General features: G+C 40.7%; 1 protein-coding gene across 3 annotated transcripts in view; it reads right to left on the bottom strand.

Moving 5' to 3' along the window:
• Window positions 1-15354, bottom strand: part of macrod2 (mono-ADP ribosylhydrolase 2) — a 424305-nt gene that overhangs the window by 73428 nt on the left and 335523 nt on the right. For all 3 annotated transcript variants that reach the window (XM_080868694.1, XM_080868695.1, XM_080868696.1), the window contains one exon: window positions 14481-14554. In XM_080868694.1, coding sequence (XP_080724820.1) covers window positions 14481-14554 — 74 coding nt within the window. The remainder of the gene's footprint in view (window positions 1-14480; window positions 14555-15354) is intronic.

Genomic DNA, 15354 nt, shown 5'->3' with positions numbered 1-15354 from the left:
GAATATTTATTAAGCATGAAACTCATGGAATTAAAATTCTAACAGTATTGACAATGCTTGTTAATATTTAAGCAAAGCCCATTTCTCAGATTTTATGGCCTTTCAAATTATGGTTAAATATTTTACAGCTTACATAATATGGAACAAGGCCCAGACTACTCTGTTTCATAAGCAACAACATAAAGGTATTGTTCAAGATGTGTCAGAAACCTGTATCTACACATTATGCATGCAGTTATATACAGACTCTGTGATTAAAATAGCTTCTGGAGAAACGAGGAGTGAGAAGTGACGAGACTTCCTGTAAGCCAACCCCTGGAAAACCTGAATAAAACCGTATTTTAATAAAACGTGAAAATATTTATTGAGATTTAAGCCAACACACACAGCAAACAGCTGAGTGGCCCTGCGTGTGTGTCATCCAAAGCCTTTTAAGTTTGACATATACAAATCAGAGCAAACATGTCAAATCCGCATCCAAACAACATAAAGAAAAAGGACATTTACCACACGAGCTGTCCGGTGAGACAAGACTTGGAAAATCTAAACACAATGTATCTTTAGATGTTGTAATGCAGATGGATGGCTGAAGCATTGTGTGTCCCACACGGGAGCACACAACACAAGATAAAATCAGTAGTTTAGACTGCACAGAAAAGGGCATTATTAAAGTAGTCATATGATGTTTCTCAATATTTTCTTTCTTATCTGTATTACTAGGGAAGTAGAGTGGTGTGTTGGTGCCTTTCTGCCTGCATGGGTTCCCTCCAAGAGTCCAGAGACATGCGTGATAGATTAACCAGTTAAAACTGGCCAAAGGTGTGAATGGTTGTTTGTTTCTTTGCGTGTCCCCTGCACAGATTGTAGAGAGTATACCCCACCTCTTGCATGAGAGGATGGATATATACTGTTGCAATAATGGATTTTCATACTATACATAGTCAAAGTTTCAAATAACAAGGTTAGCTTATGTACAAATAATCCCTAAGTAAGCCCCGCTCTAAATACTCAGATTTATTATTTATTTAGTTATTTCCACTCTTGGATCTGAATGGTGTCAAAGAAAGGGAATGTTCTCAATATGTTCGGGGAAAACAGCTCTGGCTGTGAGCACAGCAGTCCCACTCACCTCCTGTTCAAATCTTCTGTTTGCGGGTTAGGCAGAAGAAAGCTGGCTGCTGGCCTTTAAGAGAGATAGGCCAAAACTGCTAGTTTTAGACTGAGGCCAGTACGAGATAAATAAACAGAATTGTGAACAGTAAAGTCTGAAAAGAGTCCTGGAATTAAAAAATAATTCAAAAAGAGCAGTAACGCTGGACAAAGGCTGTCCATTTATACCATTTATTCATCATCATCATCATCTACAGTACGGGACTCCTCATATCTCCTGCTCATATCTATGACACATTAAACTGTTGTTATATAGTTAAGGGTGGTAGGAGTTTCTCTCACAGAGATGATGCACCGCAGCCTCTCTGGAAGTGTCAGTCGTCAAGTAGCAACGTTGTAATGATGTAAACAGTTCGACTCTGAGGCCATTCTTCCTCCAGCAGGCAGAAAAAACACAAACTCTTATAGGCACATAAAACTTCACCGATACTGATATATGTCTGTGACAGGCCAAATGATATATCTGCCTCGCTCTGCTCTACTGTTGATCCATCTCTAACAGGGCCATAGCATCATTCCAAGAGCCTGATTGTACTTTGATTGTTTCCAGCCCACTTCATGAGCGTGCGGTGTGCCTGCCAGTGCTGGTGGACTGAATCAGGACATAATGGGTTCATTAAAAATCGCCAAGACTGCTGGCATTGGAAAGAATGATTAGTGAGATAAGCAGGGCATATGAGCTTAATGGAACAAGAGGTGGCTCACCAAGATTAAAAGCCTTTTCCACATCACTGACGTTTTCCCTCCAATTCAGCAAATCACTTAATTGAAATTCTTTTAATTTTCTTTTTAATTTTCTTCTCAAAACTCCTCCTGGAATTGCAACCCCAAGATGAATGGTAGACTGAGGTATGGTGGTGAGACAAATTTTATTACACTTAAGTCATTCAGTGTGTCGTCTAGGAGCCTTTTTGACTCATTTATTACTGGAATATGAAATAATTTATCAAATATTAGAATAAACCTGGCAATACTTACTGACTCTACAAAAGTAAAATCATGCGGTGCCCTTGCTTTAAAGTCAAACCTTTGAAGTGAACAAAAATAAAGAAAAATATATAATGTCAAATTAAAGGAAACCCCCCCTCCCGATGATCCAGAGAGCCGTTACTAAATCCAAGGGCACCGATTAGTTGCAGAGTCATAACACAACCATAAAATCCAGACATCAAACATGTCAAGAACCTGCTAAGAGCCAGATTTCATGGCAATAGAGACAGGGAAATTGAAGGTTGGCTGCTGCCAGTCAAAAATGAGTGTGAGGGCTTTGTAGTGAGATACTCTGTCAAGAGCTGTGCAGCCTCTGTGGTTTGTAGCATGGGCCTTCAGAGAGGCTGCACAGAGGATGAGAGACATAAATAAGTCTCCTTTGTCAGAAGAAACCACAAAGCTGTCAGCTGCAGCCCTCGCAGGCCTACGATGCACAGGCTCAGTATCACCCCGAAAAAAGAGAAAAAAACACAACAACAAAAAACGATTTGTTGGTATGACTCAAATTGATGCTGCACTATGCTTGGACCATTTTAGAATCGGCTCGTATTGCAGTACGATGTCGATGAATGTCGTATAATGCAATACAGCTGGCTGGATTGTATATAATTATGCATATGTGCACGAACATACTGTACATTCAGGTAAAGGCTATACTTACACCTAATCCTGAATGACGTCTTTGTTAGCGCCATTAAAAGAGAAAGAAAAAAACTTCTCGCTGCTAAAACCAAATCACGAGCAGCCAATGAGCCCTCTGTTGGCAGCATGTTTAGACAATAGTATCCCTGAAGTCTCTGTGATTATGAGACAGGCTCAATCTGGGTACGGTCCAACCTCTGGCTGATGAAGGGAGAGAGCATGAATGGGGTCTGATCAGGTCATGTTGAGAGGACTCAAACAGCACAAAAAAACCTCAAAGCCTTCTAGAGATCCCCCTCAGTCTCTCTGTCAGAAGAGGATGAAAAGTGGCTGTGCTAAAGCTACCCGGTGCTCGTACTTTAATGTCATTCAGTTTGCCTCAACAGCGGCAAACACAAAGTGGGTAATTATTTTGCAGTTTGTAGTTTTTCTTTTTTTAAAATGAGGCTTGTGTAAATTGTTTTCTACAGTCTGGAGCCAGTGTTATATAAACAGTGTGCTATGAAAACATCAGAGGATATTAGATGCAAAGAGGATGTGTGAGAGACGGACGCCCAGTCTTGTTTAATGATATACAGGAAGAGAGGACAGCGTCTCAGTATAAGAGCTTGGCTGTGAATGTGACAGCACATTTAATGCCTGTAATGCTTTGAACTACACCATTCAGACCTTTTGCCTGACTATCTCTGATATAAGCTCAGTTCCCAAACAACAGCACAGGTGCTGATAAGAATCTTCGCTGCACTTAAGCAACAATATTAGACACGGGCACCCGGCTGATAACACTTAACACCCCACACTGATATTTGTCACAATATAATGTAGGTATCAACATATCAGCTTGATAACAGGCTTTTTTACCGGCTGACTATGAGTACTACAGACACTTCTAATTATTAACAATTTCAGTTCTCAGTATAATTGATATCATTATCAGCATACTCAGAGACCTCATTATTACATGTTACTCAGTAGATTATATATATATTGTTTGTCACCATGAATCCGTTTCATCTAAAGCTTGTTACTGCCTGTAGCATTTCCCAACGGACCAAAATGTTACTTACATTCTTTAAAAGTAAAAAAACAACAACAAAAAAACCTCTTTAAAAGTTAAAAAAGAAGCATTTTTACAAAATCTGCTGGGTGTATGTAAAGGAATTCATTGTCAAACATAATTTAAAGGTTCGCCCCTTTGATGTAATGTAACACATATACGCTATATGGATTTCTCAGTGATTCTTTTACTGCCTTTAATGCTGCAGTGTAAAAAAACCCATCATCGGCTTTTTATTTTTGTAACATTTCAAACAATTTTTACAGCAGCTAGCTAAAAAGTGACCGTGCAATGTAGCAGCAGTCTGTCTCAGCACCGAAGAAAAGAGATTCGACATTTAACTTACAACGCTTTTATAACACTGAATTTTCTACGAGGAAGGACAGATATCTGACAGAAAACTCTGGCATGAAAGTGCTGAGAAATCTCATAGCCAGACAGATATGCAAGATAATCAATAGAGTTCCCATTGGAGAATGAATGTCTGCAGCATAACCTCATTCTCTGAGAAAATCTCGTCTGCTCAGTTTGAGGTTTGCCCTCTTCGGATGAGAAAGTAGAATTACTGCGCATCAAAGGCAGAAAATTGTACCAGATTTGCTAGAATACTTTGGCTCTGTATCCTCCAGATTAGATTTGATGTCCATCAAAGCTTTTATGAAAAACTCTGTCTGTGGTGTTCACATTACCAAGTGAGTGTGCTTTTCATCCCCTAACTGTGAACAAATCTAATCCGATGACTTCACGAAGAGGTACATTTTCATTTCAGCAGTCAGGAGAGACTGTTAGGAGTGATTAAAAAAGTAGCTGCAAACCTAATTTATTTGTTGCAGAAACATGCTCGTGTTGGACATCGGTAATAAACAATGCATTAGGAGAAAGCTGAAGGTGAATCAAAGCAGAGATTTCTGTCTTGATTGTGCAGCATGTGCAAGCCAAATCCGTTGTTAAGGAGTCCAATGGGATGCTTTCACACACTACCCCCCCACAACCACTCCAGCCCACCTTTTATTCAGCGAAGAGGAAGTCATGAAAGCAGAAGACAAGTAAAAAAAAAAACCTCATAGCTACGCCGCTTTAGTTATGCTGGTTGAGCAGGGACAGACTCTGGTGTACTGTCAAAGTTCAGCACATAAATAGTAATTCAGTGCTTCAGGCGAGGAGAACACAGGAGTGTACTGGGGACCACTCTACAGGACGACAGCTTCTTAACAGCCTCCACTGAATGAAAAATAGGAAACATAGAGAATACAGTGATGGGAAAAGGTTGGGCACATCAAATGCTCTCTATTACATCTGTGACGAGGAAGGAAAAGATCCTTTGTCAGCCGAGTAAATGAGAAAGAGGAGTTTAGACAGTTAAAAACAGTAATGAATACTCAGCCTTGAACTGCACAGATGGGCGTTGCAGATCAAATTTAGTCTTTTTTACTTATTTAAAACTGATATATAGTTCAGAATCCACATTAAAATGTTGGCACAACAGAACAATTTTGAGAGCTCTATACTCTTCAAGAGCGAAATTCGACGAGGTTCACACTGATTAGGCCCGAGCAAGGGAAAAGAAGCCGAGTGGATTCTACCAGTGCAAACAACTGAAATAAACAGCATTATGGAGCAGCAGAAAGGCAATATCAGAGATTGCCCTGAGAGAGCGTAATGGAAAAGGACTTGTTCTGTCACAGCCTCTCATGGTGATAGAATGCCAAATGCTCCCTTCTGACAGTGTGATATTGGCTTGGCACGAGCTTGATGAATGCATCAGCCATAAGTCAGACAAACCCCAACCCTTCCTGGAACAGCACCCTCTAAGATGTTTATGCCAGGGTACAGAGGCAGACATTGTGTAATAGGACTGGAGCCATTGTCTGAAATAGGTTCATGGAAAGTGGGCATGCCCAATTCCAATTTTAACTATTATTTTGGATGGAAGGTTATTACTTTTTATAGTTGGCTGTTGCTTGGTAGACAGGATGGGCGTTTAGCTGGGGTGACTTTGCAGTACCCCACAGAGAACTAGCCAGACCTTCCTGGTGTTTGCTTGTGGCAGGTGGTGAAGTGAAAGAAAGAGGGGAAGAATGGGCGATGAAAAAAATGAGGGGCAACCTTTCCCTAGGCAGGTGATGACCCATCCCATACCACCTGGCTTCTTGCCAGGGTCAAGCAATTAATGCTGCCCTCCTTTGATTACTTTAGACAGCCTGAGGATACAGGAGGCCAGCGGATAGTGTCCGGTCCAGGAACGTTGCACAAGGCAAAGAGGAGACAGCTCTGAAGAAGGTTCAAGCTTGGGTCGCACTGTTAACATGCAAAGCTGTTATAAACATAAAAAAAATAGGCAGCTTTGCTTAATTATTTGCTCATTTGCATATTTATGTTGTATAAACACACTGTGACGGAGCTTCATCAACCTTTGTTTTTACTTCTCTGCAGTCACACAATTCACAAAACAAATCACAAATTTCACAGAAAATGTTGTAAAACTTTTCGTAACAGGTAACTGTGAGATGGGATGTTGAGATCTAGGATTTTTTATTTTTGTTGACAAGAACAGTGAGCACATAAAATCTTCCACCATCCAAATTGTGGTCCCAGAGCCTTCACGCAGCTTCCCGCTCTATCTATCACCTATTTTACCATTCTGTACCATGTTGCTGAGACTGATTTCTGTAGCCCTGTCGAGTTACAGCATGCACCACTCCTCTTGCTTTGCTGGTTGAGGACCCACAGAAACAGATTTCTCTGTCCATCCCCACTATGGAGATGTTCAACAACAGTCACACACCTGGATAATTTCAATATTCAAAGGCACGACATCATCGCATCATGATCTACCCATAGCTTTCTCCATCTTTCCTTCTTTCTGCTGCCCAAAGAAAGCTTACTGTAGGGATTAGCTCCACCGAACTCAGCATGACTCGAACTAAATCACGCTGTCAACCTTTAACACAACTTTGAAGAGCACCGACACCCTTTTCCGCTTAACCGAATCAATTGGCCATTGCTGAAAAAAATTACCTTGTTAGTCTTATCTTGAATATCCTTGTGTATACTCCTGCTTTGCAAAAGATTTAAATGTAGGTTTATTTAACAGAATCCACCAGAAAAGACAAGCGACTGAGACACAGGCAAACTATTTGTGAGGCCAGTTGATTCAGTTTGAAATTCTGTTATACCTATAGACTCGATGGGGACGCGTGTGACATGACATATGCAATCATTAGATCTTCTGCCATCTCTCTAAATGTGGCAAACCTTATTTCAGAATACAACCTTGGGCTAAAAAGTGCCCTGATCAAGTAATTTATGCTTAGAAATAAAACATTGACTTTCAAATGCACCACCGCCTGAAGCCAGGCTTTGAGGCTGATTTGATCCCCCTTTGAGATGGTGAGAGATATGGCCCATTCCCCCTAATCACATGCCAGAGACTGTGCAATCACACAGCAACAGCTAAAGTAATCACTGTGGTGGTCTCCACCCTCCTCCCTGAACCGAGCCCCAATCCTACAACATCGGTAGCACTGGGAAGGCCTGCTTATGTGATGCTCATACAGAAACGGACACACAGCTGCCTGTAGAACTGGACCCCAATACTCACAGTGAGAGCGTGTTTGTTGATGGGATGGTGGATAATGACTAGCTGTGAATGGCGAAAGAGCAGTGAACTCATGCAGCTACAAATATTTGAACAAGAAGGTTGAACATTGTTAGGTGCTTAGCTCTTGCCTTTCAGCGTCTGAACCCTCGACTAAATGCTGCAGTACATTAACTCACATGTTGCCACATGGTGCAAGCAACCAATGTCCAGCGTCTTTTATTTCTTTCATGATAGTTTTTAAGACAATGCTTTTGTTTATAGAACATAATACATAAGTATGCTAATACGAAAAAAAGAAAGCATACCAACCTGATAACTACAAACAGTTAAGCTGCTGAAATTGATTAGCTTACTGAGTACAAATCAGCCATCTTTCTCTTCTTCTGGTAGTTGGGTAATGATGTTGCTTACTGTATCAAAGCAAGGTGTGTTTGCTATATTTAATCATGGACTATTATGCCTTGCTACATCTCAGAACTTTTAAAATTTGCATGCTCCTCCTCCAAATATAATTGGTAGATGAACTGGTATTTAAATTGTGCTTTTCTACACTAAACCAACACTCAAAGCCCTTTTAATTACAAGCCACACTCATGCTGTGATGAATGTATTTTGGACAACTGGTCCTTTGTCTTGCCCAAGGATAGTTAGACATCAAGCCAACAACCTTCCAACTGGCAGACGGCCCGCACCACCTCCATATATATAGATGCCCCCCAAATATAGTGAACGTACTGTATATACTTACACTGAGTTGCAGGAGATAATGAACTGCTTAAATAATATGTATTCCATTAACATCTGATTTTAAGAATTCAGACTTGCTATATACAATGCAAATGCATGCAACTGTTTTACAAGTTGGATGCTTTACTGTCCACATCCACTTCATAACCAAGTGTTTACAAGTTTCTTTTGCAGTATCGGCGCACACTTCGTTACAGAAGCAATGCTAAGCAAGGTTATTTGTGTGTTCCAGACTTCATGGCTCAGTATCAGCACTAGTGAGTGAGAGGACAGTGGAGTAGTCACAGTGTTTCCCATCCTTTTCTGCAGGTCACAGATAGACTACGTAATTATCGTCTGTAATGAGCATTCTTGTGACAACACAGCCGACGATTTTGTTGTTGTTGTTTTTGTTGTCGTCTGAATTTGCAGTACACGACCCGGCTTACTCCTAACACTGCAAACACACATACACAGACAAAGCACCTCCACGGTAAAGGTCTCCATGCTTCAGCATGGGGCGCCGTGGTGTAAAATTGTCTTCAAATAGAGCGAATGAACTACTTGGACTTTGATGAGTCTCCTGTCCTCCTCTGAACCAATAGCTCGACCCACTCTTGCTTTATCACGGTGTGCCAGCCTACCGCTATCTGCGCTACACTAAATCAATTAGCATGTCATTAAGATAGCTTGTTCCAGCACAGTAAGCATGGAGTGGCACTACAGTATCTACAGGACCAGAAAGAGCTGAATTCAGAGGGCATCATATCTTACTGTCCATGTGTCAGAGTGCAGTGGGCTGTGTTTATTGGTGGGCTCGGTGCATGTGTAAAAGAGCACCTGGTTATGGAAGACGTCAGTTTCCAACTTCAAAAACATTGAGGGCTTTCTAGTCGTGCATAAAGAGTTAACATTGTTTTAAGCCTCAGAAATAGGTAGAGCCCATAAAGACAAGTGTGCATTATTGCAGAAGGTGCTACTTGTTAATAAGTTCTGTAATCTGCATTAACGGCCACGGCGATTTAAGTACTTAAGTCGTCACAAACAGCTTATCCATTACTTTCTGAGTGAGATGCAATCAATTCTGTGAGTAGAGTAGAGCTATATTTATTCTTTTATTATTCGTTTGACTCTAAGTGGGGACAGAACATTAATGGAGAATTCAATATTAATCTCCCTCAGTACAGAAAACTCTCAGTCATCTTGCATCAGATACTAAGGTGATCATTCTGCAATTACCAGGAGTAAAGCAACACCTTGGTCTTTGGGCAGAGATAAAGATGATAGGCTTAATCCTCATTCGTGCAGAAAAAGGATTTCTCTCTGATGGTAAGAGCTTCATGCAACCGTTTAGATAAACACTGAAAATACAGTAACATTTGATCTTCATAATAAACTTTTTTTTAAAAATCCCTGACAGCGAGAGGACTTTATCAAAGCTGCGGCTCGCTCTGCAGATAACAGAGCTAAAAGCAAAAGATGTAAAAATTAACTTTGAAGAGTGTCGGTTTACAAACTGAATGTATCATCTTAAATCTATTTAAACACTGAAACTAGGAGTATATAACTTCACCAACCTGAGGTCAAGGGAATCAAAGGGCACACGCCATATTATCCAGAGTGAGTGAGATAATAAAATTGTCAGATCATAAAAGCCATAAAAGATCCATTCTACTGCCGTGGTCCAAATAGCTGCCACTAATGTATTAGACTACATGGTATGCATTAGCACTGGTGCCAGTAAAGTAATTCTCTCAGAGAGAAAACTATTAAGGCATTCATATACTTACTCTAAAGCATTTTCCCGGGAAAATCTGCAGGTGTTTGACAGACACGCATAGAGGAGGAATGCTTTTCTCGGAGGTCAAGCTGAGCTCCTCCATACACACGAGACAGTATATCATGTGGATGCAGAATTGAGTGGTTAGGCATGTTCTTCTGATCAGGCCGTGTCTCCCTGATGCTCCCAGTCACAGCAAACAATTCAAAGGGGCTAGACGCTGACTTCAAAAGACCACGCTGGCTTTGAACACTATGCCAGTTGCACAGCCCACCAGTGGCACATCAGCATCCTCAAGGCATGCAGGGAGCAAATTTGAGCAAATCACCATCGACTACAGATGCATCATTTGGCAAAGAGTTTTCACTGGATACCAGACAATAAAAAAACACCATGAAGAGGCAATGCAGCAACATAGAGCTCAAGTACCACCCCACTTAGTAGCAGCTTTTGCTTCAATTGCTCTTGGGTCTCAAAGTATTTTCTCATAAAGGGCTTTGTTCATAACTTGAAGCTGAAATGACTGTTTCTGCTGTATTTTCTTTGGCTCTTATTCAAATGGATATCGAGGCCCATAATGTGCCTATTTTTTCCTTCATTATATGATATGTAAACAAGACTAATATATACACATACATGTAGACACAAACAACACTAACATCATTATTCAGCCTGTCTTTCACACACTGAATGAAAGCTTATTGATATCGGTGATTTTGATAAAGAAGTTGGTATTATCTTATTATAAAAAAGCTCAAATTTCTCACAACCGATAAAGCGATCATTTATTTTAAATCTGTTCCCCTGTTTCAGCCTTTTAGAAAGTCGAATAAAATGGATCTTCTCTGATATTTAAAAAAAAAAAAAGCTGACTGGATGAGGCTAATGGAACGAAAACTCTGTCTAGATTTTTTTGGTCTCTCTTTTGGGGAATTCATTACCATCATAACTGTCACGTATAGGAGACAACAAGCAAGCACCATATATTTAATATACTGTCTGCTTACCCAGCATGCCAGATAAAAATGGTCGCAACGTTTAGATTTTCTAAATACGAACCACACAATATAGCCATCGTAACAGCAACCATCCATCTTATTCAACCGAATGACAATGAACGCCTCAAAGTTGACATGTTGCAGCTCCATCTGCCAAAACCCAGACAGGCTCCTAAGCTGATACGCATTCACGCAGAAAACCACAACCATACAAAGCATACAAAATATTGCATTTATTCGTAACAGACACTTGACATTTGTCACAGAGTCTACAGCCTTAGCTTGAGATGGAATTTATTATCAGGTGTCTTAAATGACAAATGCTACTAAGGTAAACAGATCATTGACAGAACAGGAAATAGGATGTAAACACCTGTTTTGGGAGCATCATTGGCACAGTGGAGTGCTTAATACTAAAGCCCAAACCAGAGTAATGTTGAAAGGTGAAATCTCTACACATCAATTCTGTCCTGAGCAGCACAGTGCAGCAGAGCTTATTACAGACTCTCAATCTGTCTCAAGTGTTCAGACTATGTCAGTAATGCTGGGCTGCGGGGCCCTCGAAACGCTTCATTAAAAAGCTTGGCTATCCAGAGCACATCCGTGGCAGCCAAATAAAGTGTCAGACCGCATTTTTCATCTGCAGATTAAACCTATGTAAGCCTGAATTAAACCAAATTAGATCTGAAAATGAGAAATAAACCAAAGCCAGATGAGTGGAGAGGCATGTCTGCTGTGAGCCGGGGGGAAACCGCTCAAAGGCCATATGGAGGAGTGGGTCTCTAGGATGTCACTGCCTTGGACCCTTATGTACTTTTTGAAGTCATTAGAGCTTTATGGTCTGTTGTTTACAAATACAAATTCTGTTTCATTAATTCACATGGAATATATGGGGAAGCAGGGACTGAGCCCCTTATTCTTTCATCTGTTATGATCTAAAGAATCAGTTCAGCACTCAAGTATCTCTAGATTAAAGGATCTGTTCTCCCTGACCACATTGAGGCTGTTTATTCCTCCACAATGGAAGTCTAGGTGCTTTCAAGAGTGAGTTTCAATCTCGAATTGGGGCCTTTGTGTGTGGCTGAGTGCATTAGGGCTACACTTTGCTGGCCCGGTAGATAAACTTTCTGTTAATCAATCACACAGTGTCCCGTTCTTTGTTTTCTTTTCATTCTATCTTCCCATCAAGCCCTGCACACACCCAAACATACACACACACCGTACACACACAAAGTCTTCTGCCACCTGACGTTACTGTCTTCTCAGACTTCTATGTGGACAATTACAGATCAATAGCTGCTTGTGACTAAAACCTGCCAGATTCGAATGCCTATAAACTGGTTGCTGTCTACACTTTTACCCTGGCCACGTTAGACACTCAGCCAACCCACTGTGCTAAAATTCAGCCACACGGTATCTTCTACAAAACATGGCCCCGAGATGACTTGATTCTGTAGACGCCTACAACACAGACTGAGCGTACAGAGCTGGAGATGAGCCGGCATCGCATGCAACTTTGCACACAACCTCTGGATTGCCTTTGAAGCGAAACTGAGAAAGCCAAACTTGTAGAATACTGTACTTTCAAGACTTTGATTGAAAATGTCTTTACGCATGGTAAACAACTGCCCATTCACAATTTTCGAGTTGACAGCACCTAAAAACTGAATCATGTCAATTATCAATCATGCCAACACTGGGTGTGTCTATTGAGTAAATGTTACAGTGATAAATTGCTTTTCTAAACATAGAAAGAGGTATTCATCTTAAGATTTACTGCACTTCAAAACGCTCACATGCTTTTCCTTTGAGCATTGAGAATTCTATTAGACATGTATTTGGATTCTTCCTGAGCTCTTCAAACAAACAAAATAAAAAAAACATAATCACATCATGCATCCTTCTTTGTGGTACACGATGATTAACAAAACGGCAGGCAACCGTGAATGAATCTGAATCTGCAAGGAAGCCCTCCTGTGCACGTCCATGTTATGCTGTGCTTCTGGGTAAAATATATCGCTATATTCTCCCAGATCTTATTAAAAGATCACTTTTGGTTTAGTTAGAGTTGAAGATCTACAGACTGTGCTCACAGTTTTGCCAAATACTGCTAAGGGAAGCCTCCGCAGATGTCTCTCACGCCCCCTCCATCACTTGTAAAACATTTCAAACTTGTATGTGGAACATCACGACTACGAAAGTCAGCTTTGAACATTAGCTTGTTATTTACAGTCAGCAATAACCTGGTGGAAATCTTCTTTCTGCCAGAGGCTTGATGGATTCCCCAACTACATGCTACAGGAATCATCAGGCAGCGCGCAAGTGCACAACAACGGCAAAATAATCAAGCAAGTCCGTATCGTTTGGCTGCTTGTTGAGAACATCCATAATACCAGCTGAAGGATGCTGCAGCACATCAAGCTGTGAGTTCTATAAAACACCTCAATCCAAAGTGACAGATATAAACAGTACCACAGTAAACAGAGACGACCCCCAAAGGTTAGCATCACTCACTGACTCACAAGCTGGCAAATGTTCTGCAAAGTCTTAAACAGTCTCCTGACAACTACAATTTTTTTTTATCATCGTGGACTAAATATATATTAATCTGTTAAATATCACTTGAAAGTCACGATGCATGTAAACCACCACCATAAAAGCCACATGCAGCTATCTCCTGAGTTATTATTTTACAACAGTCTCATGGATTTTGACCCTGTTAATTAGTACTAACACATTAGCAATTAATAAAGTACTTTATAAAGGCGATAGCACCCTGGGTGAAGAACTTAAAATTTCACAAAACAAGATTACAACTTGATAATCGGTTCCTATCTGACATCAAGTCCACAGTGTGTTGAAAGCGTGAAGTAGGAGCTCTGTCAGCGAGCATATCAGTGTTTTTCTCAGCGAGTAAAATAACCTTGGCGGTAAAGATTTTTCTTGCAAATGTGGCATACATTTTAGCTCTGCACAATGCAAATGGATGCATTACGGTCATTGCAAATGACAAGAGACGCAACAGATAAAAATTGAAGATGATTGTCTGCTTTCAAGATTTTACCGTTCGTTTAAGATAAACGTGTGAATTTGTGTTTTTGACCAGAGAAATGTGGTAGTGCAGCAGATCTGCATCTGAGCCTTCAGTTCTTGGAAGGCGTGATTATAATTTATCTAAAACAAATAACAATTTGAGATTATTCCATCTGATGTGTTTATGTTCTTCTGGGTTTGACAGCTCGTCCCAGCACTGACCAATTAAACAGTCAACAGACCATTTAAGACCCGATTAGACACAGACTGGCTTTTAATTTGATATGCATGCAGACCAAGCAAGGCAGGTGGATAAGATGTCTGTCTGAAACAGAGACGCATGACAATTGGAGTTCAGTGTTTCTGCTGTGGTCCAATCATCTCAGGTCACAGCAAATCGGCGAACGTGAGAAATAGGCGGTTACTTCACAAATGAGGAAGTGACCTCAGATCGACAACATGAATCATGCAGGCGTGTCCTACCTTATCAGGATTGTCTTCGATCCAGCGTTTTACTGTTTTCAAAGCAATGTCAGCTGCAGGCTCATTGGGAAAGCCTAGACATAAAAAAGGAAAACAAAAAAAAAGTGTCAATACCTGTTGTATACAACATGCAGATACCAGAGGGAGACAAAAACAGACAGGCAAACAAACAGAAACGGATATCTCCAAAGGTAATGGCATTTCTCCTTAAATCAATAGAAAGCAGCACAATCTGCTCGGCACTGGCAGATGAGCACAGCTGACCGTTCAACTGCTGTAGAAGTTTGTTGCCAGATGCAGGGTGAAAAGAAGTGCTATTTTTGGAGGGTGAGGAGAGCAAATACAAGCTACATGTAAAGACACATCTGCAAGCATCTGGAAGTATAAAGCCCTATTCAAGCCCTCACTTCAAGCAGAACTGATTAAGATTTTGTCTTGATGGGGACAATTACACTTAGACGTATGAACTTTTAAGCGATTTTATTTTACCCGCATGCCAGAGTAACCATAAAGGCAGCGTGCCTAACAAGCAATGTGGTTGTATTAACAACAACTGTGCGAGCTGTTGTGATTGTATCGATGGAAAAAAAAGATTGTAACTTTATTAATTTTTAATAAGGGAAGGCTTTGCTAGATGCTGATCTCAGGATCATTTGCTTCCACTGTAGACAACTTACCAAGTGCAAACAATTAGAATGAGCTATTGACTATAAAACCCTTCGGGCCAGCCTTGCTAAGAGCTAAAGAGTAGACAGTATATGTCAGGCAGCGGCTGTGTGAAGGCAAGAGAGGACCCAAATGCACGGCTCTAGACACACGGGGATGAACTCAAAGGCCGGTCTTTATTAACAGGAACATAAGAAGTCATACAAAA

This window comes from Rhamphochromis sp. 'chilingali', assembly GCF_963969265.1.
Source record: "Rhamphochromis sp. 'chilingali' genome assembly, chromosome: 20".
NCBI lineage: Eukaryota > Metazoa > Chordata > Actinopteri > Cichliformes > Cichlidae > Rhamphochromis > Rhamphochromis sp. 'chilingali'.
The sequence above is the reverse complement of the archived record's forward strand: the minus strand, read 5'-3'. Positions and strand labels throughout refer to the sequence as shown.